The sequence below is a fragment of the Anolis carolinensis genome, chromosome 4, assembly GCF_035594765.1.
Source record: "Anolis carolinensis isolate JA03-04 chromosome 4, rAnoCar3.1.pri, whole genome shotgun sequence".
NCBI lineage: Eukaryota > Metazoa > Chordata > Lepidosauria > Squamata > Dactyloidae > Anolis > Anolis carolinensis.
The window spans coordinates 93,469,220-93,494,808 of record NC_085844.1 but is presented as its reverse complement, the minus strand read 5'-3'; the positions used below and the strand labels follow the sequence as shown (position 1 = coordinate 93,494,808).

Sequence of the window (25,589 nt, the reverse complement as noted above, 5' to 3'; positions counted from 1 at the left end):
TACCCCTGGCTCCCAAACTGATGTTCACCATGAGGCTTTTCTGTGGTATTTTATTGTTGTATTGCTGGAACTTTTATAAAGGCTTCTTGATGGAAAATATACACTGTGGAGGTTTTTGAAAGTTGAAAATAGAATAAAAATTTATTTTCTTAAAACAGGCAAATGATTACTTCAGAGAGGTTCATAAGCGTAATCGGTTACAGACATTCTTCAGCTTAACTTAGTTGTATGTTTCAGATTACTTCACTTAGTTTCAAACAGTTCCAACCAACCAATCTATCTATTGGTCACAAAAACCCTCGCTCTATTTGCTGAGAATAGTCACGAGTTCCCCTGGGTTGTTAATTAACTCTAACCTAGAGTCCTTCTATTAACCAGCCCAGTAGTGAGAGTCAATCCCTTGAGTTATCTTCCCCTCAAAAGATCCAAACTGCCTGACCTAGCCTGTCAGTTTTCACAGCTTTCAGTTCTCTCTCACACACACACTCAAAACTCCTCTTTTCTCTTCAAACCTCAAAAGAGAACTGCCTGGAGCTCTTTTTTTCCTCTGCACTCTAAGACTTGGCTCCTCCCATCTGCTCTGGCTGGCCAATCCTAGGAGTCTCTCTCTAAGCTCCTCCCCCTTTCTAACCACACTCAAGATGGCTGCCTGGCATTCCTCTACAAAATGGAGGCTTGCCTCACTCACTGTTACCCAGGCTTCATTCCAGGCCTAATAGGTATGGTTCACTACAGATGACAATTTCCTATCGTGTGCTGGCCCCTGTTAAAAGTGGGAGGAAGTATGAAAATACTTCCAACAGCAAACTGGAGTAACATCATATGATTCCTCACCATCCATAGAAGTGTCAGGAATGCCTGACACTGGCCAAACATTGTATTGACAGGGAACTATTTTCTCTTTCTGCTATTTGTCTGCTTAAAGTAAGCACAACTATGTCTTCATTCTGAGAAAAGGTTTTGTTCAAAACAGTAGCTTAATGAAGACACTGTGAGTCAACAGATTCATTCCTCAGATCTTCCCTCAGCTACAGACTTACTCAGCTGGCTTAGATCAGTCACTATATCTCATGATGAGCCTACTACATCAGCTATGTGACCATAAGTAGTTATTTAGATTCAGGGCATTGCTAGATGGGTACCCATGAGGTTTTACCTGCAATTCTGTTTTCCAGGACATTGGATGTCTACATATATAAAATTGTTATATATTAGCATATGCAAACCTTAAACAGATTTTCATTCTGTTTATTTGTGCTTTAGATCTCTTAAATGCCTAGCAGTGCCTATGGAGACACTTGTGTTGTTATGTATTCTGATTACATGTCTTCACTAATTGCAGAATATGATATTGTGACAGCATATGAAGTAGACCAAAAGGGGGATTATATAAGTCATGCAGTTGCACATCATGAAAGGAGAAAGAGGTCCACTTCAGAAGGAAAAAAAGACTCACTGCACCTCCGTTTCCATGGGTTTGGCCATGACTTCCATCTTGACCTAAAGACTTCTGATTTTCTTGTGGCCCCTGGATTTACAATACAGACATTGGGCAAGGGAAGAACCAGCTCAATACATACATACCCAGAGGAAGACTTTTGCTTTTATCAAGGAGTCTTGCGATTGCACAAAAACTCATCAGTAGCACTTTCAACATGTGGAGGTTTGGTAAGTAGAGATTCAACTAGTACTATAGCATTCTACATAAAGGCAATGTGATAGAGGAACAAGGGGAGACAATGTGGTGGTAATTGTTAATAAAAATCAAGTCGGATGTAAAAGTTGTTGTTCAGATAGAATATCTATTGAAGGATATGTTTTATTCTATCTGGGATTAACGATAGGATTTAAGGCATTTGTTAAAGGTTTTGTTAATACTTCAGGAATGCTACTGAGGACTTCCATCATCATAAATGCACTTATATCTGCCAGAATTAGAACTGGACAGCTCCATGACATCTGTATCCAGAAAGGACCTGCAATTACATTACTATGTATGAGAACTGGGAAGGTGGCTAATGTACATTGCGAGCAAAGTACATCAACAATGTTGTACATTGGAACACCAGCCAGGGAGTATCCATGTACATCAGTAGAGCCCAGTGTGCATTGGGATATGTGCTGATGTCTTGTTACACATATTTGTGATTCACTTACAGAGGCTGAATCTATACTTCCAAATAATGTAGTTTGAATGCATTATATGGTCAATTTAGACCAGTGGTTCCCAACATTTATTTGACCAGGGACCATTTTGACCAGGGACTATTTTCACCAGGGACTATTTTCACCAGGGTCCACTCTCCAACATTAATACCAAAAGGATTACAAATCAGTTTTTGGTCAACTTTAGATTTGATGTGGTTATTTGGGGTGCTGATTCAGAAAGTTTCATTGGAAAGACTACATCAGCTCTAGTTTTTGATACAGAACATATGCCATCCAGTAGTTGCCATCTGATCACCCACAAAAAAACACATTTAATAATCTAGATCTGATATGGTCTATCCAATACAATTTTCTGAATCAGCACCCCAAATAACCCCAAGAACAGGCCTAAAAATGAAGACAACAGGGCACCCCCACTTTCAGGTGCCACATGGAATGGCTCTGCTCAGGGAGAGAGAGGAGAAGAAGAAGCAGCAGTCAGGAGGCTTGTTGTCACACTTTTTGTCTGTCTCTCCCTTTCCCACATCACCGTTGCCTTGGCACTATAAGAGGGTTTCACGACCAGTTGCTCTCATTGCAACAGTGTAGTAATGGTGAGGCCATGGGCCATATTTTAGTTTTTGGGGACCATTGGTGGTCCATGGACCACAGGTTGGGAACCACCCACTTAATGCAGTTTGAACTGCCATTATATGGATCTATACTGACCATATAAGGCAGTTGAATCTGAATTATTTGGCCGTGTAGATTCAGCCGGGGTTTCTTAGTGCCTTTGCTATGTATCTAGGTACAGTATACACAAAGTTAATTAAGTAAGCCATGAAAGATTATTCTGATCAATGTGCCGAACCTTGTATTTCTCCAAAAGTGTATGCTGCATGAAAAAGGAAGTCATGTGAAACATGAGAGCTTGGACATTTAGACTATTATAAACATTATGCAGTGGCTGAGAGATGTGTGTGTTAACAGTTCAATTTTTTTTAAGGCTTTGTGCCAATATCTGGCACTCTGCAGCTTCACGTGGCTTGCAATGTTTCTTGTAATGCCCATAAGACATTAACTTTTAAGAAAATTAAAAGGAATCTTTTCACTTTAAAATAATGACATCTGTGCAGCAAGCACCAGCATTTGAGAAGCAGCTTTCCTGGTCAGCTCCCTTCCCGATATAATATTCTACCTTCCAAAAAAAAAATACTACAATAGAGTCTCACTTATCCAACATACATGGGCCGGCAGAATGTTGGATAAGCGAATATGTTGGATAATAAGGAGAGATTAAGAAAAAGCCTATTAAACATCAAAATAGGTTATGATTTTACAAATTAAGCACCAAAACTTCATGTTATACAACAAATTTGACAGAAGAAGTAGTTCAATACACAGTAATGCTATGTAGTAATTACTGTATTTACGAATTTAGCATCAAAATATCATGATATATTGAAAACATTGACTACAAAAATGCATTGGATAATCCAGAACGTTGGATAAGTGAGTGTTGGATAAGTGAGACTACTGTAGTTTCAAAAGCTGAAACAATAAAAAAATATTTTTAAAAAATTAAAAGCAAGAGTACATACATCTTGAAAATATTTTGCTGTATCCCCGCTAGGAAGGGGTGGGGATAAAATGAGAACATAAGAATTCTAGATAAAAAGAATTTATGATGTCTTGTTCTCTGCAAAGCTAGAAATTTGAGGCCAATTTCATTTAGGCAGGTATGGTTTTTATTCAGATCCTTAGCTATACCTCTGCTCTCCATTAATTCATAATAACATCTACCTCCCAATTAATTCAAAATACATCTACCATCCACAAATTTCACTGAGGACTCCCCTTCACACTCTTTATAGTGACTTTCCTTCCAGTTATAAGTTTTCAAAAAAAAGAAAGAAAGAAAGAAACCTGATTGAAAGAATTGCTCTAACTCTAACCTCCACTCTTTATCTAGATATAATCCAAATAAACCAGGAAATGGTTACTGGTTCCATATTATTGCCTCTGTGTTCATGCAGTTTGCATACTGTGATATAATCTGGAAAGTATTTTTCACTGTATTGGCCAATATTATAGCTTAAGTGTAACATTTGTTAAGACTGAAACTTTAGTGAAAATAGGTACTTTTTTGCAAAGTAATGATTAATGGAATTCCCAATATATCTTGCTGTAGAATAACATGGTGCTTACCGATTAGAGTGCTGGAAATTATATATTTTGTTTGATCAAAATCTTGTTCCCAGCAAAATGTGAGAGGTATTCATATTTGTTTATTAAAACTGCACTAGAATGCTGGACTTCAATCAGAAACAAGATAGCTAGATGATTGTGTTTTATGGCTAAAAACTTGGCTAAATCAAAGAGCCAAGTCAAAATAAGCAGGGAATACAAAACCAAGATCTTGCAATGGTACAAGAGCTCTGTGGACTTTGTGAAGAGTGGTAGAACTAAGGTTACGACACCACCACCCCGGTAGCAACGTTTATGTATTCTAGATCCTATTCACACAACAGTTCACCCTCTACTCAAGTTGATGTACTTTGCAAAATGGAAGATACAGAGCAGTGGTGAACTCTTGTGTCAATGAGGCAATGACTAAAACTCTGGATTTTGTCTGAACTTTAAAGGCATTTTCCAAGGCATTGAGATTATTGAAATAGATTCAGTACTTTCCCTTGCTTCTTTAAAGCGAAGACTAAAATCTGAAGTGGATTCAATGGCCTGCTGGCATTTGAGTCGCCAACCACCTGCATGCCTACATGCATTTTTCTATCCACACACAGGACTCTGAATTATGAAAGCTAGCAGCAAAGCCAGCAAACAAAACTCTGATCCCCCCTCACCCTGCCCACATCCACTCTGCCTCTCCTTTATATGTTTAACATCCATCTACACCATTTTTCAGTATTAGCACTTTTCTTTCTTTCTTTCTTTCTTTCTTTCTTTCTTTCTTTCTTTCTTTCTTTCATGTCCATGTTTTGGCTTTCAAGTCATTTGGACAAGCTAATTCTGTAATGTCCTGAGATCCATATATGCATATCTTAAACTTGAATTCTCAGGCCTTGGTGACTGGCTCCATCTGGTCACCACAATGTGAGAAACTGACAAGGACTTTAATCCCTTCTGAAATTCTCTTTAATATTAGGTTTTGTTTCTTCCCAAACCTTAGTAAAGGACAAATCTCATATCTGACTTTTTGCTGGGTTTCATTGAAAATGCTACCCTGTTTCCCTGAAAATAAGACATCCCCTGAAAATAAGACCTAATAGAGGTTTTGCTGAATTGCTAAATATAAGGCCTCCCCTGAAAGTAAGACCTAGCAAAGTTTTTGTTTGGAAGCATGCCCACCAAATACAACACCAGAGCATGCAGGATTGGTCAATGTATGTACCATAGATTGCTGTACATGTAAATAATGGTAGTAACAAGAAATTCTTGATAGGATTCACAGTTTGTCTGGTTATGCTGGTTTGTGATGACAACAACTGTACAGTATATAATAAATGTTCATTTTTTGTTCAACAATAAATGTGAATTCTTCTTTATAGAAAAATAAGACATCCCCTGAAAATAAGACCTAGTGCATCTTTGGTAGCAAAAATTAATATAAGACACTGTCTTATTTTTGGGGAAACACAGTAGTTAATTCTGAATGCCTTCCTGCTCTCTCTCTATCTGTCAATTCTCTCTTGTGGAAGGTTCAAGGTTGTCCAGCAATCAGAGCTTGTAAAAATGTACTTTTAAAGATTGTAGCTCCAGAAGCCTCATGGCCAGGTTAACTAAGATTCTGGGAGCTGTGGTCCAAAAAGTTACTTTTCCCAGACTTCTAAATACAGTAGAGTCTCACTTATCCAAGCTAAACGGGCCGGCAGAAGCTTGGATAAGCGAATATCTTGGATAATAAGGAGGGATTAAGGAAAAGCCTATTAAACATCAAATTAGGTTATGATTTTACAAATTAAGCACCAAAACATCATGTTTTACAACAAATTTGACAGAAACAGCAGTTCAATATGCAGTAATGTTATTTTGTAATTACTGTATTTACAAATTTAGCACCAAAATATCACGATATATTGAAAACATTGACTACAAAAATGGCTTGGATAATCCAGAAACTTGGATAAGCGAGGCTTGGATAAGTGAGACTCTACTGTAAATGCATTCCACAATGCCTACCAAAGACCTTAGAGAACTAGCAGTAAAACAGAATACTATGAGCATTGATATGATTCAATGGATGATATTTCCTTATACTTGTGATTGCTCATTCTCACAAGTGAATTCTAATTCCATGTAGCTGTGATCCTACCCTAAAGAATTATGAAATACCGTATATACTCGAGAAAACCGTATATACCCAGAAAAACTGGGATAACTTACTGACTCGAGTATAAGCCAAGAGTGGTTAATTTCAGAAATAAAAATAGATATCAATACAATTACATTAATTAAGGCATCAGTAGGTTAAATGTTTTTGAGTATTTACATAAAGCTCAAATTTAAGATAAGACTGTCCAACTCTGATTAAATCATTATTCTCATCTTCTTCAATGTAAATGTGCTTATGTATCCTTTTAATAATAATAGAGTAAAATAATACATGTAATACTAATAATAATAAATACAGGAAAATAATACATGTAATAATAAATAGAGTAAAATAATAAATGTAATAATAATAATAATAATAATAATAATAAGATCAGAGTGAAATAATAAATGTATTAATAATAATAAAAATAGAGTAAAATAAATGTAATAGTAGCAACAATAATAGAGAAAAATAATAAATGTAATAATACCAATAATAATAGAGAAAAATAATAAATGTACCATATATTCTCGAGTATATGCTGACCCAAATATAAGCCAACCAGGACCCTCACCCGAGTATAAGCCGAGGGGGCCTTTTCAGTCTTAAAAAAAGAGCTGAAAAACTAGGCTTATACTCGAGTATATACAGTAATATGTTTTTCAGAACTGATACTAAAGCCATCTGATGTCCTTTTGGGGCTTGATCATGGAAAAGCCTTTTCCACTTAATTGATTGGAACAGCCAAAGTACCTCTGTCTTTTGTAAGTTTGTCGACACATTAGTTGAAAGGGACTCTTTTTTGGAATGTTCATGTTATAGTACCCCAGATAGATTTAATACAAAGCATTTTACATTCAGAGATGCACAAGTATTTCTTAATTTAACCCAAAAGAGTTTGCTATTTTGATCAAACCACAAGTGAACAAGTGTACAGCATATTAAATCATTAGACGTCTCCTGCTCTTGTCCAAACCTTCTTCTCTGCCCTCCTGACTTAGTGGTGGTTGGAAGCCTTCATACCACTGGGATTGTAATTCATGCAAAGAGCTACACAAGTTGCTGACCCTATCCTCCAAATAGGTTCAGTACCTTGGAGAGCTCCTTTAAGGCTTCTGCTCTCTCCAAGAGTCTCTCGAACTTGTGTTTGTTCATGTGCCTTCAGGTCTACATGGCATATATTAAGAGGAATACAGCAGTAGCAAGGTAGTTTCAATTCCATATTGGAGTACTTCTTTCCCATAATGGAACTCACTGAGATGACTAGAAACCATCATTTGTAGAAATAGATTTTAAAAAACATAAACTTTTCTCTGGGGATGCTGTGATATTTAGTCTCTGCACACTCTATGATGGGCTCCCAATTCCTCTCCCACTCTACTCTTCCTCCTTCTTTGTCTAAATGTTTGCTGTCAAAATGTCAAAGGCAATACTATAACATCTTGAGCTATAAAATATATTTTTCTTTTTTGGTCATATATGTGTGTGTGTATGTACCTTCAAGACAGCTGTTGACTTATGGTGATGTCATGAATTGCATCTTAATTTGGTTACATTTTGCCGTGATTGGCATTCACGTTCAAGCATATGTGAAATGTCTGGTGCAATCTTAGGGCACAAGGATGAGGGAGTCTAACTAGCACAGCTTTTTGGGAAATATGTTCCTCACTTCCATCCACATACCTCAAGGCTGCACTAAACATTTCCACACATGCTTCAATACACATTCTGGAATTGATTTTTTCCCCTACAATGAAGGTAGGTTTCTGGCCTTCCCCTACTTTATCCATAAATCATTTTTGGCTTGGATAAGAAAATCTGTGTTTTGAGATTATCCTGATTTTCCCCATACCACCACCTTTTGGGGAGTGTACAAGATGCCAGTCACAGCAGTGTGTTGAAATCCTTTGTGCTATGTTTTGTAAGTTGATATGGCAACACAATAACAAGCAGGAGGCTTTCTATTAAGAGGTAGACTTTGGATACCCTGAGAGTTACTACATGCTTGACCCAGAGGGCAAATGAGCACTTGGCCTTATATTAGGAAATATAAAATCATAATTTTATAGTGTTAAAAAAGATCTATTAGCTCATCCAGTCTCTTTCTTTGCCAAGTGAGAATTGTTTCCTTTGGTACAGGTCTAGTTCATTTGAGAATTCCCAGATGAATAGCTTACAACAATTTCCCTAGTGCTTAATATTAAACAGATTGATGCCTCATACTTTTAGGAAACCCTCTGATGCACACATAAAACTGGTGGCTGGCAGACTTCCCCAACCAGGTGCCCTCCAGCTGTGCTGCACTAATGATCCCACCATCCAAAGCCCATATAACCATGGATGATGATTCCCTGCAGTTCAGGGAAAGCTGCTGTAATGCTGAGTATGGTCCCAAGTCATAATATTGTTATGCTCCCCCACCAGTAGCAGATGTTATGGAATAGAGGCAGATAATAAGTACATGATAAGCACAGAATAAGTTTTACTAGCTCACCAGGAGCCTCCGGTGGCTTAGGGGATAAAAGCCTTGTGACTTGAAGGTTGGGTTGCTGACCTGAAGGCTACCAGGTTCAAATCCCACCCGGGGAGAGCGCAGATGAGCTCCCTCTATCACCTCCAGCTCCATGCGGGGACATGAGAGAAGCCTCCCACAAGGATGGTAAAACATCAAAACATCCGGGCATCCCCCGGGCAACATCCTTGCAGATGGCCAATTCTCTCACTCCAGAAGCAACTCCGGTTGCTCCTGACACACACACACACAAAAACTAGCTCACCAAAAAGATTACTTTTCTGTGGTCGTAGGACAGCATGCTCCTGTGAGGCAAGAGGGGATCCTGCTAGTAGGATCCCCCATGTCAGATAGGGTTCTGTTGAGGAGCAATACCAAATGTGCCACACAACTACTGGGCAGCAGCAATAGTGGGGGGTGACATTAATGGAGAATCTCGCAGAAAAAATTGCAGTGGGACCATTGTTAATACAGTAGTGTCTTACTTATCCAAGCTAAACAGGCCGGCAGAACCTTGGATAAGCGAATATCTTGGATAATAAAGAGAGATTAAGGAAAAGCCTATCAACCATCAAATTAGGTTATGATTTTACAAATTATTTATTTATTTATTATTATTTAAACTTATATGCCTCCACTCCCCTAGGGCTCGGGGCGGCTTACAAGAAAGGCTAAAATCTAACAATTTAAAAACATCTTTAAAATATCTTAAAAGAAAAAAATCTTAAAAACACTCCCTCAGGGCTCAGAGTGGCTTACAAAAACAGCTAAAATCTAATCCATTTAAAAACAGCAATAACGGAGATCAAAAGCCTGCCAAAACAGGTGTGTCTTACATGCTCTGCGGAAGACTGATAAAAGCACCAAAACATCATGTTATACAACAAATTTGACAGAAAAAGTAGTTCAATACGCAGTAATGTTATGTTTTAATTACTGTATTTACGAATTTAGCACAAAAATATCACGATATATTGAAAACATTGACTACAAAAATGGCTTGGATAATCCAGAAGCTTGGATAAGCGAGGCTTGGATAAGCGAGACTCTACTGTACTTGTTACTACTTCATAGAGGGAGGCACAGGAAAATCCTTACCACAAAAACCTTATGATGAGACAATCCAAGACGATAGAGCCAGAAAATGATATTCCCAGATTGAATGGCACAGAATGAGCTACTGGAATACAACAGAGGATAATGACAAATAGCAACCAGAATCGATGGTGCTAAGAATTCAAAAACAAATAGGGTTACCATATATAGAAAAGGAAATGCTAGATGTCTAAACTGAGTTCAAGAAAGGAAGAGGCACCAGGGATTATATTGTAAATGAGTAATACAAAGTTTGGGGAATCTTGAAATATTTCCATATGTTCATTGTCTGCTTAAAACTTATATAAAGTCTTCTGTGATCTGCAAATCAAACCTGAAAATGTCCCTAAACTGAGATAACTGAACTGAGACTATTGTCGTTTGGCCAGGACATGATTAACTTGAAAAGATAATAATGCTTGGTAAAGTAAATGGCAGTAGAAAAAGAGGAAAATTGCATTCCAGATGGATAGATTCCATCAAGGAAGTCACAGTCCTGAATCTGCAAGACCCAAGTTCAGTTGATGATAGGGTGACTTCAGATGTTGTGGTTTTCCACTCTGGGAGATGGCAACATAACTCTACATCTTTCTTTTCTCCTTGCTTGACTAATAATAAACTTTAAGAATGATAAATTGGAACAGGATTAGAAATAATTACTAATAAGAAGAGGAATGATGCCAAGACATAGCAAACTATAATGTAGTAAGGAGGCTAATATGGAGTATGAAAAGGATTTCATGAGCAGGGAAAGAAGGAAAGGCAAGAAATGTACAAAAACTGAAGACTAAAAAACTATCAGTCAATTGGGAGGGAGACGTTTCTGTTGTCATATCCAAAGTCTCAATACCAATATTTGGTAAAATCAATCCAGTCTTTTTCATAAACATAACCTACATTAAATTAGGAAAAATGCTGTATTAATTTTTAAAAATATGAATGGCCTAGACTCACCATTCAAAAGATACAGGTGTGGAATTCTGTTGAGAATGCGAGACGTGTTTTTGAAAAAAGTTCATTTGAAGAAAGGAACTTTAAAAATTGCACAATATTACTTGAAACACTGTTTAGTTCAAAGTGGAATGGACAATCTAGAAGAATAGTATATTATTTTCAAAATTTTGTAAAGTAGAAGATATTTTTTATAAAGTAGATGATACGGAAGGGAGACTCATATTTGTAAAAAGAAAAATAATGGAGAGAACAGCAACATTAAGATCATACTATTATTATTAATTCGTTTTTATGCCACTTTTCTCCCATGGGTGGGACTCAAAGCGACACACAGTAACTATGGGTAGGACTCAGAATGGTGCATGGTGCACAGTACTACTCAAGAAATAAAAATCAAGCAATTTTCAAATGCTGAAGAAAATAGAGGAATTTGCAGAGGAATCCATAATTATTGGAAAGGGCACAAGCTATATACTAGATAATAGATTGCACAGTGCAGTCAGGAAAAAGGAAATCAGTGTCGAAAAATACTTTCTATTTTACAAGAATAGAAATTAGTTTATGATTGGAGAAAACTACATCCCAAAAAAAGATATTCTATATTCCTTTTAGGAAGGCATTCTAGCTACTCTAGAATAGATAATTTTTAATAACAGAAGACATTGTGCCAGAATTCCAAAAAATGTCCTTGGTGCCTGTATTAAGCTCTGGTCACTCGTTAATAACTACAAGATGGGGTCCATCAGTAAAAAGAGCAGGTAATGCAACTTGGAAGCTAAATGAAACACTGCTCTTGAATAGTGGCGGAGATAATGAAACAGTATTTGAAAAATTAATTTGCTTGCAATAATAGACCAGAGTGTAACACAGAACCTGTATGGGATACAGTATGCTGCAATAACACAAAAAACCAGGTTAGTGCTAACAACAGTTAAATCCATGTAGATGTAACCAGTGGTGATTGGTAGCTTTAATGGTGAACCAACTGAAAGTCAAAGGAATTATACATTGTGCTAAACCTGTCTGTTTAGCATCTCAAAATACTAATTTAAACTTTAAAACCTTAAGCAGATTCTGTGATGACTCATGGGCCTTGTAGTCCTGCTCATGGCATTGTGATGCCTGATGAAGAAGAAAACTTGGGTTTTTTACCTTCCCAGTCAGAACTGGATTCTTCCCAGACAGATTCTTCCCAGCCAGATCTGGGAACCTTGCACCTGCAAGAGGGTTATGTTCCAGAAGTATGTCAAACAAACACTGAGGCTACATCTCCTGTGTTTTCTCGCCATGAGTTTTGTAAACAACAGAGAGGTTTGGAAGCGGCCACGTGCAGGAGTGCTAGAATAATTGCTAAGAATTTAGCCAATTAAGCCTGCTTTCCATGAGAATCTTTAAGGAGTCAAACATCTGGTCTCAGAGATTAGCTTTCGTTTCTGGTTCCCAGAGAACTGCTCTCGGCGGGAAAGTTAGACTCTATATAGGTGTTTTACCCGCGGAGTAACTTTGCGGAGTCAATTCGTCAGCCTCCGGAGCGAGTTGTGTCTGGACAGCGCGCTCCGTTCCAAGCCTCGTTCCTGTTCAAGCCTTGTCCTTGTTCTCAAGCCTTCGCTCCTGTTTCCCAGCCTTGTTTACCTACGGACCTTGCCTCGCCTTCCAGGACTAAACCTTGCCTTGTTTCACGGATTTTACCAAGTAATTCCACGAACCTTGTTCTTGTTCCTCGTTACCTTGTGCCACGATTCAAGCCTTGTTTTCAAGTATCAAGTTAATTCCTAGCCTTGCTCAAGTTCATGGACTAAAGGACCTTGTCATCTCCCCTCACTTTGCCTGGCAAAGTGAGTGTTTCGGTTATTGGATTACAACTTTGGACCTTAATATTTCATATTGGACATTGTTTTCTTGGACTAATTTTGACCTTTCCTGAAAGGTCTGTTTCTGGACTATTTCATACACTTGCTTTTATTAACTTTATATATTTCCTTAATAAAGATATTAGATAGAATCTGGCCTCTGCGTATGGTTATTGGTGCTCTGTAGCCTGGGTCCTGACAGTTTGACTCCGCCACCCTAAGCACCAATTAACCTCGGCCAGAATGTCTACCGGAGCCGGACCTGGGCCGGGCGGTCAGCCGATTACCTACACCATCGACAAGGATGAGGTGGACCGAATCCGTGATAAGCTCAATGCACAGGATGGGGAAATAAAAGGTTTGAAGGAACGCGGAATCCGTCTTCCGGCCATGGCGTTGCCAACCAAGTTTACTGGAGAAGCTTCTAAGGTTCATGTTTTCCGTCGCCAATGCCAAGCTTATCTAGAGGCCCGTGCTGCCGAGTTTCCCCAAGAAGACATCAAGGTGGCGTGGATTTACAGTCTCCTAGACGGGCCAGCGGCTAACTGGGCGACGGCTCTGTTCGACCAAGCTTCCCCACATCTAAGGTCAGCGCAACATTTCTTGGACCACCTTAAGGCGACCTGGGGAATCGAGGACAATTTGGAGGCAGCCGGCCACAAACTCCGGCGCCTCTCCCAAGGGGACAGGCCCTTGTCCCAATACATAGCCGAGTTCCGAGTGCTGGCCCACAACACCGGCTGGAATGATGTAGCCCTTAGAGGACAATTTCGGGAGGGTCTCAACATAGAGATGCTGGAAGAAATCTCCAAGGTGGATCCCCCCCACTCTCTTGAAGCACTCATTGATCAATGCTTACGAGCTGAAGTCATGCTTGCCAACAGGAAACAATGGACCCGAGGCCAGGGCGGTAGAGCTGGGACGAAACCTCCCGCTCCCACCGGCGTTCAGCCGCGTCCAGTGTGGAGACCCCCACCACCAGCCCCATACCCCAGAGGGGGCGAAGAGGTGCCGATGCAGTTGGGCAGTGCGCGTCCTAGACTAGATGCCGCCGAGAAGGCCCGTCGCCAACGCCTAAATCTCTGTTGGTACTGCGGAACCGGGGGCCACTTTGCCAGAGAGTGTCCAGCCAAAGGGAAGCCCGCCGCTCGCCTGGCGGCGGCGTCCTCCACGGAGACGAAGTCGTCTGAGGCGGCTGGCACACAGCCGGCGGGGGAAGCCAACGACTGGGCGTAAAGAGGCTCGCCAACCCGGTCAAAAAACCCATTCAAGAGCCGCCAACCGGGGTCCTGTTCCTTCTAGTGGTCACCTTATGGTCAGCAAAAAAGGGACCCGTCATGATCCACGCCATGATAGACTCAGGAGCCACCAACAATTTCATTGATAGAGAGTATGCCGACTCTCTGGGATTACAATATCATGACTTCAAGAATGCCCGTGTGGTGCAAGCCATCGATGGCCGCCCTCTCAAGACGGGCCCCGTAAGCCAGTGGTCGGAACCCACCAGGATGTGGATAAGGAAACATATGGAAGAGATTTCCTTCTTTGTTACTGAGGTTCCCCATTTCCCGGTGATTTTGGGGATTCCATGGCTGACACTTCACGACCCAAGCATCTCCTGGTCCAACAGAGAACTGCAGCTTGCTTCAAAGTACTGCCAAAACCATTGCCTCGTAGCCAAGGTCTGCCATGCCACAGACACCGAGCCCATTATCACCTTGCCAAAGAAATACTCCGAGTATTGGGATGTATTCAATGAAAAAGAAGCCGAAAAATTACCCCCACATAGACCTTATGACTGTGCCATTGACTTGGTGGAGGGGGCCCCGATCCCGCGAGGGCATCTCTACTCCCTGACTGAACCAGAGCAAGAAGCCCTCAGGGAATTCATAGAAACAAACCTTCGCAAGGGATTCATCAGACCCTCTCAATCCCCAGCCGCCTCCCCAGTGATGTTTGTAAAGAAGAAGTCAGGGGACTTACGCTTGGTGGTGGACTACAGAGCATTGAACAATATCACTAAGCGGAACAGCTATCCCCTGCCCTTAATCTCGGATCTACTAGACCGACTTCGAGGAGCCAAGATCTACACCAAGCTGGACCTACGGGGGGCTTATAATCTAGTTCGCATCAGAGAAGGGGACGAGTGGAAGACCGCCTTCCAGACTAAATTCGGATTATTCGAGTCCCGAGTTATGAATTATGGTTTATGCGGAGCTCCCGCAACGTTCCAGCATTTTGTCAATGACATTTTTCAGGACTATCTAGATCGGTTCTTGATCATCTACCTGGACGATTTTTTGGTGTTTTCTAGATCACAATCAGAACATGAGAACCACGTTAAAATGGTGTTACAACGATTGCGGGATCATGGACTTTATGCCAAGCTGGAAAAATGCGCTTTTGATCTACAAGAGGTAGATTTCCTGGGGTACCGCATCTCGCCTCTAGGGCTCTCCATGGACCCGGCAAAAGTTTCAGCAGTATTGGAATGGCGGGCGCCAACCAACAAGAAAGAGGTGCAGCGATTCTTGGGGTTCGCGAACTATTACCGCAAGTTCATTCCAGATTTTGCCCGCTGGTCTGACCCAATCACCAGCTGCATCCGTGGGAAACAGCCCTTCCGCTGGACTGATCAAGCAGAGAAAGGGTTCCAGCAACTAAAGAAATTATTCACGTCCCAGCCAATCCTTCAGCATCCAGATCCTGAAACCCTTTTTGTTGTGCAAGCGGACGCCTCTGATGTGGCAATTGGGGCTGTACTCCTACAACCGGTGGGAGATCACCTTCATCCTTGTGCCTTTTATTCTCGTCAACTAACCGCACCAGAGAGAAACTATACCATTTGGGAAAAAGAACTATTAGCCATAAAGGCAGCTTTTGAAACTTGGAGGCATTGGCTAGAAGGGGCCAAATTTCCCATTGAAGTCCATACTGATCATCGGAATCTAGAACATCTAAGAACTGCCCGCAAGCTAAATCAGAGGCAGCAACGTTGGGCTTTATTCTTTGAACGTTTTAACTTCCAGATTCATTATGTGACCCCAGCCCAAACCAAGCAAGCAGACGCCCTGTCACGTAAACCGGAATACGCTGCAGGACGCAAGGAGACCTTTGAATCCCAACTACTACAACCCGAGAACTTTGCCATGCTCACAGTGGGGAACACCAAATCCACTCCCATTGAATCAACTCCCTCTACTCCAGGGCCCCTCTGTGCTCAAGAAATCAGGGCTAGTCAGCAAGCAGATGCCTGGGCGCAGGACCAACTTCGTCAAGGTCTGCATTTTCCCTTTTCGCTTAAAGATGGACTGCTTTGCTATAGAAATCATGTTTATATCCCACCCGGACCGGGCAGGGAAAAAGCACTTCGTCTGTGTCATGACTGCAAACCAGCAGGGCATTTCGGACTATTTAAAACCATGCATTTGATCCTAAGAGATTTCTGGTGGCCCAAGATCCGCAAGGATGTGGAAAAATATGTCAACACCTGCCCAGTATGCCAGCGCTCCAAGATAAGAAGGGAGAAGCCCTCAGGGCTTTTACACCCCCTTCCTACCCCATCTCGCCCATGGGAAATAATTTCTGCGGATTTTATCACTGACTTACCACCTTCCTGTGGATTCACCACGATCCTAGTGGTGGTGGACCTTTTCACCAAGTTAGCCCATTTCATTCCCTGCGAGGGCCTCCCCACGGCCCAAGAGACTGCAGATCTATTCCTCCAACATGTTTTCAAATTACATGGATTGCCCAAGAGTTTGGTCACAGACCGTGGATCTCAATTCACCTCTCGTTTCTGGAAGGCACTACAAAAACTATTGGGCATAGACTCTCGTTTATCTTCAGCTCATCATCCCCAAACGGATGGGCAAACGGAGCGCACCAATGCCACTTTGGAACAGTACCTTCGCTGTTATGTAAACTACCAACAGGACAATTGGGCTTCTCTGTTACCACTGTCGGAGTTTGCCTACAACAATGGAGTCCAAGCGTCTACAAAAGAAACGCCGTTCTTTGCAAACTACGGCTTCCATCCACGTTTCTTTCCCCCTGTCATTGAAACTTCAGAAGTTCCCGCAGCAGAAGATTGGCTGCAGGAACTCACAGCGGTGCAACAACTTTTGCTCCAGCAACTGGAACAAGCCAAGGAGGACTATAAACGTCACGCGGACAAACATCGCCAGCCGGGCCCCGAAATCAAGGTAGGAGATCGGGTTTTTCTGTCCACTCGCTTTTTGCCCTCCCATCGCCCTTGCCGGAAGTTAAATGCCCGTTTCATTGGCCCCTATCCAGTGGTGGCGCAATTAAACCCCGTGACTTTCAAACTCCAACTTCCGCGTTCAATGCGCATTCACCCAGTGTTTCACCGCTCCCTGCTCCTTCCGGCGGATGGTGTGCGGCCAGATGTAGACCGGCCGGGCCCCGTCCCTATTTTGGTGGATGGGGAGGACGAGTTCGAGGTTCAGGACATTTTGGATTCTCGCTTTCACCGCCGCCGCCTGCAATATCTCATTGACTGGGTGGGTTTTGGCCCTGAGGAACGCTCTTGGGAAGACGCCTCCACAGTCCATGCCCCTGATCTAACCCGTCGCTTTCATCAGACCTATCCCGCCAAGCCACGACCTCGCGCCTCGGGGAGAGAGTCCCAGTTTGGGAGGGGGCTTGAGGAGGGGGATAGTGTGATGACTCATGGGCCTTGTAGTCCTGCTCATGGCATTGTGATGCCTGATGAAGAAGAAAACTTGGGTTTTTTACCTTCCCAGTCAGAACTGGATTCTTCCCAGACAGATTCTTCCCAGCCAGATCTGGGAACCTTGCACCTGCAAGAGGGTTATGTTCCAGAAGTATGTCAAACAAACACTGAGGCTACATCTCCTGTGTTTTCTCGCCATGAGTTTTGTAAACAACAGAGAGGTTTGGAAGCGGCCACGCGCAGGAGTGCTAGAATAATTGCTAAGAATTTAGCCAATTAAGCCTGCTTTCCATGAGAATCTTTAAGGAGTCAAACATCTGGTCTCAGAGATTAGCTTTCGTTTCTGGTTCCCAGAGAACTGCTCTCGGCGGGAAAGTTAGACTCTATATAGGTGTTTTACCCGCGGAGTAACTTTGCGGAGTCAATTCGTCAGCCTCCGGAGCGAGTTGTGTCTGGACAGCGCGCTCCGTTCCAAGCCTCGTTCCTGTTCAAGCCTTGTCCTTGTTCTCAAGCCTTCGCTCCTGTTTCCCAGCCTTGTTTACCTACGGACCTTGCCTCGCCTTCCAGGACTAAACCTTGCCTTGTTTCACGGATTTTACCAAGTAATTCCACGAACCTTGTTCTTGTTCCTCGTTACCTTGTGCCACGATTCAAGCCTTGTTTTCAAGTATCAAGTTAATTCCTAGCCTTGCTCAAGTTCATGGACTAAAGGACCTTGTCATCTCCCCTCACTTTGCCTGGCAAAGTGAGTGTTTCGGTTATTGGATTACAACTTTGGACCTTAATATTTCATATTGGACATTGTTTTCTTGGACTAATTTTGACCTTTCCTGAAAGGTCTGTTTCTGGACTATTTCATACACTTGCTTTTATTAACTTTATATATTTCCTTAATAAAGATATTAGATAGAATCTGGCCTCTGCGTATGGTTATTGGTGCTCTGTAGCCTGGGTCCTGACAGATTCACAACCTCTACTGATATGGAAGCCATCCGCTGCTACTGGATATAACACTTAATCCAGAGTCTGGGGAAGTTACTTTATTTCCCAGAATGTCTGAACCAGCTTGTTTTTATGACAACAGCTTTAGATTTAGAAGCTTAGTGTGAGAAAATAGCAAAAAGTCTCCTAAAGGTTGATCTAAAGCTACTGGTCTCATTTCTAACTGTATTTTGTTTTTCTAGTCAGGTTTGATAAGGACGCAGGAAGCTGATTACTTGCTGAAACCACTACCTTCAAATCTTGCACTTAAACATAACTACTCTGCACCTCATGGTCACCACTCTCACGTACTGTATAAGAGATCTACTGAGCCTCTGCTGGCAATCAATAATGAGGTAACTGTGAATGATGAGAGACAAAGGGAAATGGATGCTCACCATAATGTTTTCCAAGAAACTCAGCAACAGCATCGCAATTCCGAGCGGCAGCACAAACAGCACTTTTGTGGGAGGCGCAAGAAATGTATGTAAGGACATAGTTCACCACCATCATTATTAATTACACTCTCTATTAATTATTGTTAGAACTTTTCATTTGCAGTTCACTTGTACTTTATCAGGCAGCAAGGTCATGTTAAGCTTAATTTCTTTGATCAATCCATCTGGTAATTGTGAGGAGGAGAGATTTTCAAATGTGTTCCCTAAACAAATTGTATGTGAGCAGTCCCCATCTTTTGCACAAAGATGAGGAAGTCTTTTGTTTCTAAAATTAGACCTCAAAAATACTTGCTTTCGCTAACTATAGTTGGTTGAACATTTCATGATATGCATCATACTAATCCTTTGTCCTGTATTTCCTCTTCCAGCTTTGTTGAGCCCTTCAAAAAGTTAAAGTTGTTTACAAACACATGCCTATACTTGTTAATGTCTACCTAAACTTCTTAGGCACAACTCAACCAAAGTTAAACATTCTGAAATTCTACTATTTTAAACAGGAAAGCTGTAAGCACATACTAATATGCCAAATGAAGACATTAGGACTTCAATATTAAACATTATGATGGATTGTGGTAAAGATATTTAAGTCTTGTTTATTTAAATTAATGCATAAAATAAGTATGTGCACCTTTCCTGTTTAAAAAATACGGTATGAAAAGTTTTATCTTAGACTACATTTTCCCATTTGTTCCCATAAGTTTCATATCTTTATTATGACAACCTCCAGCAGTATCTTTTACTTATTTTGTAGTCATAGTTTAGAAAATGACCTCTTTTTTTTGCAGATTCCTATAATATCTCACATAAGTAAGATGTTGATTTGTTTTTATCCCTCTCTCATACCTGCAATTTGATTTTAACTTGGACATTTCTTATTTTGGCTTTTGCAGATATGCCCCAGCCTCCAGCTGGAGACACCTATATCTTACCAGATGAATATACATATCTGTTGCGAAACAAGCGGTCTCTTCTGAAAGCTTATAAGAACAAAGAGCTTAATGTTGAGACCTTAGTGGTGGTGGACAAAAAAATGATGCAAAACCATGGTCATGACAACATTACTACTTATGTCTTAACTATACTCAATATGGTATGATTGTTCTTCTTCTTAAGACGTTGGGTAGTAAAATGTCTACAAAATCAGATTACTACACTTAAGGCCATTAGAAATACAGCTATTAATTTGCGTCCTTCATGATTTCTGTACTTTCTCTCCACAATGTAGGAAGATGTCAAGCCAAATCAAATGGTTCACTTGAAATCATCAGTTACCACATACATAGGGAAATGAGGTATTCCATACCCAAATACAACATAGAAGGAAATTCAGTAATAAAAGGTCTGCAGTCTTGTTGCATATTCAGGAAAGAAATTGTCATTTAATTTTTTATGCAGCTGGAGCAAGAATAAGCATTGAATGGCTGTTCAATTTTGTGTTTGATTGCACCAAAAATACTCGGTAATGTGTATTACCGAGTATCGGTAATGATGGGAGTTTTTGCTGATCAACAACCAGAGTGTCACAAGCTCCCACCCCACTTGGGATAGGCTATGATATATGCTTGTCATCAATGGATATAAAAGTAAATGTTTTCACATCATCATTAAAAAATGAAAGCTCAGCAAGCATTTCCTTTAAAAGCTTTCCTCTTGGAAAAGTGTGCCAAAAGCAATACAATATATAGTCTATAGTACTTTCTAATTTCCCTTAGGCAGAATTATATAAATGACAATTAACACGAATTATAACATATCCTCTCTCAGAATATGCCAAAGGCCATCACTTAAAATTGCAAAGCAGAAAATGCTTTGCATATATATCCCAGTTGGATGTTGCCTTGAAAAATGATCAGGGAGGCCAAAACTCAGATATCCAAAACTGACAAAACTGCACAGATAGAGTATACTTCACATGCTGTGTTTCACAAAACTTTATGCCTTAGTAAATTTGGTAGTCTTTAAGGAACCATAAGTTGTGTTTGCTTACTGATAGTAACATTTAAAAACCCTGTATAACTCAGTCAAGCAAAAGTAATGTGTCACATTTATTATTATTATTATTATTATTATTATTATTATTATTATTATTATTTAATTTCTTACCCACCTCTTCTTGTGGCTCAAAGTTGAGGGTTCAGTATTTGCTGCTCACTATCCAATTTAGACAGAATGCTTATAGAAGATATCATTTGAGCATTTCCTGGGTAGCAATCTCTGTGTTTTCATTCAAATTAGTAGAAATTCATCATGTGATGTCATTATATTCTACAGAACAAGATCAAGGACAGATGCTTTCTTTCCAGATATTATGACCATAACTCCCACACTTCCTTAGTACTGGTGATGCTTTGTGGTGCTGATGAGAACTGCAGGACAAAACATTTGGTGGCCAAAGGTTCCTCACCTCAACCTGGAGCTTTTGCAGCACATTGACCACGCAGAGTATAAACCTTGGTAGAAATGGTGTTTCTACCCCAGATGTTATTGAACTCCAAATCAAGCATCCGTCATCATGGCAATACTAGCTAGGGCTCATGGAAATTGCAGTCCTAAGGCATCTTTAGAAAGAACTATAGAAATCTTAAGAAAATATGATCTTGGTCCACTCATTAACCAATGATATTCTTTCACCATCGTACCTAATAAACAAAAAGATAGCAAGCCGCAATGTTTTATTTTTCCAGGAGCCCTTTTCATTATTCTTCACTTACATAATTATTCATTTGAAAACAGTGGGATATAGTTTGGGACCTTATCACATTATCTTCAGGATTCACCACACATTATAGCGAATCCATCGGGTCCCAATGGGATAAGTGAAAGGGGAGAACAAGCAGTGTATTGCCTCATCTGATGAGGTTGTTGGTATGATTGTGCTGTATTTTTTAATGTGACAATATCTTTGAATCACAGGAATGCAAAAACAGCAGAGTACTGTAGCACCTTAAAGAATAAAACATTTGAAATTTCACATGTTAGATATTTATGCATAGTTTGTGCAAGTATTTAAAAAAACCCTTTGGTAGGCATATTTTTTAAGATGTTTAAATGCATAACCTGTGGTATTGCCTTTAAATGAATTCAAATAGTAGTATTTCAAATCTTGTATACAGTATGTCATGGCACTTTCCTAGTAGGCACCAAGGGCTTGATTTCTGTGTTTCCTTTCAGGTTTCTGCTTTGTTTAGAGATGGAACAATTGGAGGCAATATTAACATTGCAGTTGTTGGCTTGATACTTTTGGAAGAAGACCAGGTATAATCAATCGATATTAAATATTATAGGTTAAAGGTAAAGGTTTTCCCCTGATGTTAAGTCCTGTCATGACCGACTCTGGGGGTTGGTGCTCATCTCCATTTCTAAGCTGAAGAGCAAGCGTTGTCCGTAGACACCTCCAAGGTCATGTGGCCGGCATGACTGCATGGAGTGCTGTTACCTTCCCGCCTGAGCGGTACCTATTGATCTACTCACATTTGCATGTTTTCGAACTGCTAGGTTGGCAGGAGCTGGGGCTAACAGCAGGCGCTCATTCCACTCCCTGGCACCTTGTGGTCCGCAAGTTCAACAGCTCCGCGCTTTAACACACTGTGCCACCAGGGGCCCCATTAAATATTATGGAAGGGATTAATTAGACTTTTAAAACTACCCAGTAGGCATGGATCCATGACAAAACATATGTTCACATGCAGAATGTCTTACGTTCAGTTCTAGGTTGCAACACGAGAATATCTCTGCCTGAAACTCTTCTTGGAGTGCTACAATATTGATACAAATGTCATTATGCAGCATAAGCAGCTTCAGATATTGTTCTCTGTTATCTTCTTTAAACATTCTTGAGTTTCTTTGCCTTGGGACAATGAGCACATGGACAGAAGCAAAGTAATGTAGCACAGGCAGAAGATCCAGTTTGAAGGACAGCAGCCGTTTAGGCTAAGGAAACCAAAACTGGAGCAAATAAGTGATTCTTTATCTATGACTAGTAACCCCTGATCAGTATGAACCATTTATAAAAATGGTGTCAATATACTTTGCATGTGAAGGGAAAGAAAATACATAGTTCTCTCAGGTCATCCATGCCTCTCAGTTCTGGCCAAATGGTTGGGACTGTTGTGTCTGAATATTCCTATTAGGGTTGTGTTTTTGTAGATAAAATAGCTGGATTGTTTGAAATGTTTCTCTTGCTATTAATACTGGACTCATCCATCAAAGCACCCTTCTGTAAAGGCCAGTCAAGATCCTAAAAACCCTTGAAGCCATTGCTTTGGAGTCCCACAACCACATTCTAGTTCCTCTACTAAAGCCCCAAATAATATTTTGGATTGTCACTACTCTTACTGTTACAACTGTGTTGACTTGTACATTCAAGTCCACGCTCTCTTTATTTTCCTTCTTTCTTTTTTGTTTTTGAGTTAACTGCAAGCCGTGTGCAGCAGAAGGCTCTGCTGCAATGTAATGCTTCATTTTATGTGCTGAGCGATTGGGGATCCTTAAGTGACAGCTTAATTACACTGAATGTTTAGCTTTTCATGGTTTGGACCAAGTCCAATCTGAAAGGAGTAGGAAGAGTAATCTTTTGATCTTACACCTGTGACATAATTCTCTTTTACTTCTTTGGCTCAGAATTGCTGCTTTTCTAAACAAATTGCTCACTGTTCTGTTGTTTCGTCTCTGTCCTTATCAACAAGGGGTGCTGAAGGCATAAAGCTACCTATCTAAAGAAATGACCTAACTGTACATATTACGGGCACAAATGTTAGTTGATTAACCACTTAGACTAAGAGACAGCCATGACAAGGTTTATTTGATATTGTAATCAGGCCTTTCCAACTCTCTTATACTGTTTTATGTCAGAGCAAACCAACTGGGACATGTACATCCAGAGACAGTGTGGTTCAGAGATAATATGGTTTATCTCTTCATGATATGTGGCACACATTTCCCTTTGATACAAATTAACTTAATTTTTGAATTTGAACACCACACTTAATATAAAAAGGTAAAGGTTTCCCCTGGCATTAAGTCCAGTCATGTCTGACTATGGGGTTGGTGCTCATCCCCATTTCTAAGCCGAAGAGCCAGCGTTGTCCGTAGACACCTCCAAGGTCATGTGGCCGGCATGACTGCATGGAGCGCTGTTACCTTCCCGCCAGAGCGGTACGTATAGGTACCTACCTACCTATTCACATTCGCATGTTTTCGAACTGCTAGGTTGGCAGAAGCTGGAGCTCACAGTGGCCGCTCATGCCACTCCCAGGCTTTGAACCTGGGACGTTTCGGTCTGCAAGTTCAGCAGCTCAGTGCTTTAACACACTTCGCCACTGGGGCTCCTTTTATATATATAACCGAAAAATTCATTTTTACACTCTGTGAAGTCTCTGCCCCATATCAGCTCTAGTTGTGTGAGTGTCCACTGAAGTTTATCTGTCTTGAGTGTCTACTCAGTGGAGCTTGATTTCTAAATAATTTTATGTTATGGAACTACTCTTCATGATTTGCTAAAAAAAAAGGTTTCACAACCCCCTCCCCCCAATTTTTTTCTGGCTATGGTCTTGATGTAGACGTATCTCCTTCTAAAGGCACATCTAGCCAGGGCAGTGTGATTTTGGTGAGAATGGACATCTGGATGGACATTTCAACTGTTAATGTGGGATTTGTGTACTGGTAGTCTTTAAATGAAATTTGTGTCTTGCCTGTATTGCAACTGATTGCATCATCCAGAGTGTGCTATAGTCTGGAAAGAATTAATTCCTAAGAAGCTGTGATGACCTTGATGTGTGGCTGGAACCAGGGGAGTGTTCAGACACAAGTGTGTGTGCTTTACTGATTGCATCAGTTCAGTCGAGAGCTGTCTGCCTAGGTGTTGGGTCAAGTCTTGTGTCTATTATCTGCAAGCCTGTTTGTCTTGGTTATTACTGCTTACAGTAAAACTTTGTATATAGTTTTACTAACGTCTCTTGGTGTCACTTCGTTCTGTATTCCACTGATTCCATCCAACTACTGCTGCGCTGCAAATTACTCTGACATCAACCTCTTTCCGCTGCAACTTTTTTCAGACTAAAACTCAGAGATTTTAGCCATCTGTACTGTTGCTCCAGCCTGCTCCTAAATTTATGGAGACTGAACAAAAGTATTGGTGCTAGAATCATAGAATCATAGAATCATAGAATAGTAGAGTTGGAAGAGACCACATGGGCCATCTAGTCCAACCCCCTGCTAAGAAGCAGGAAATCGCATTCAAAGCACCCCCGACAGATGGCCATCCAGCCTCTGTTTAAAAGCCTCCAAGGAAGGAGCCTCCACCACGGCCCCGGGGAGAGAGTTCCACTGTCGAACAGCTCTCACAGTGAGGAAGTTCTTCCTGATGTTCAGGTGGAATCTCCTTTCCTGCAGTTTGAAGCCATTGTTCCGTGTCCTAGTCTGCAGGGCAGCAGAAAACAGTGCTTCACTGTTCTTTGTTTTCCATAGATTTCTGTATGTTTTGATAAAGTTGCCACTGTGACCAAAATAAAGTTAATTTGATATTCCTATTGACACTGGGATAGAGTTTTCTTCTGTTTGACTC

At 40.8% G+C, this 25,589-nt stretch overlaps 1 protein-coding gene and 1 long non-coding RNA gene across 4 annotated transcripts in view; both read left to right on the top strand.

Moving 5' to 3' along the window:
* Positions 1–25,589, top strand: part of LOC134299017 (uncharacterized) — a 252,780-nt gene that overhangs the window by 43,723 nt on the left and 183,468 nt on the right. The window lies entirely within an intron of this gene.
* Positions 1–25,589, top strand: part of adamts16 (ADAM metallopeptidase with thrombospondin type 1 motif 16) — a 126,091-nt gene that overhangs the window by 32,271 nt on the left and 68,231 nt on the right. For 2 of the 3 annotated variants that reach the window (XM_008115056.3, XM_062980805.1), the window contains exons 3-6: positions 1,343–1,668; positions 18,773–19,052; positions 19,918–20,117; positions 22,199–22,282. In XM_008115056.3, coding sequence (XP_008113263.2) covers positions 1,343–1,668; positions 18,773–19,052; positions 19,918–20,117; positions 22,199–22,282 — 890 coding nt within the window. Of the gene's footprint in view, positions 1–1,342; positions 1,669–18,772; positions 19,053–19,917; positions 20,118–22,198; positions 22,283–25,589 lie in introns of those variants that run through there. The other variant, XM_062980806.1, reaches the window with a different exon arrangement.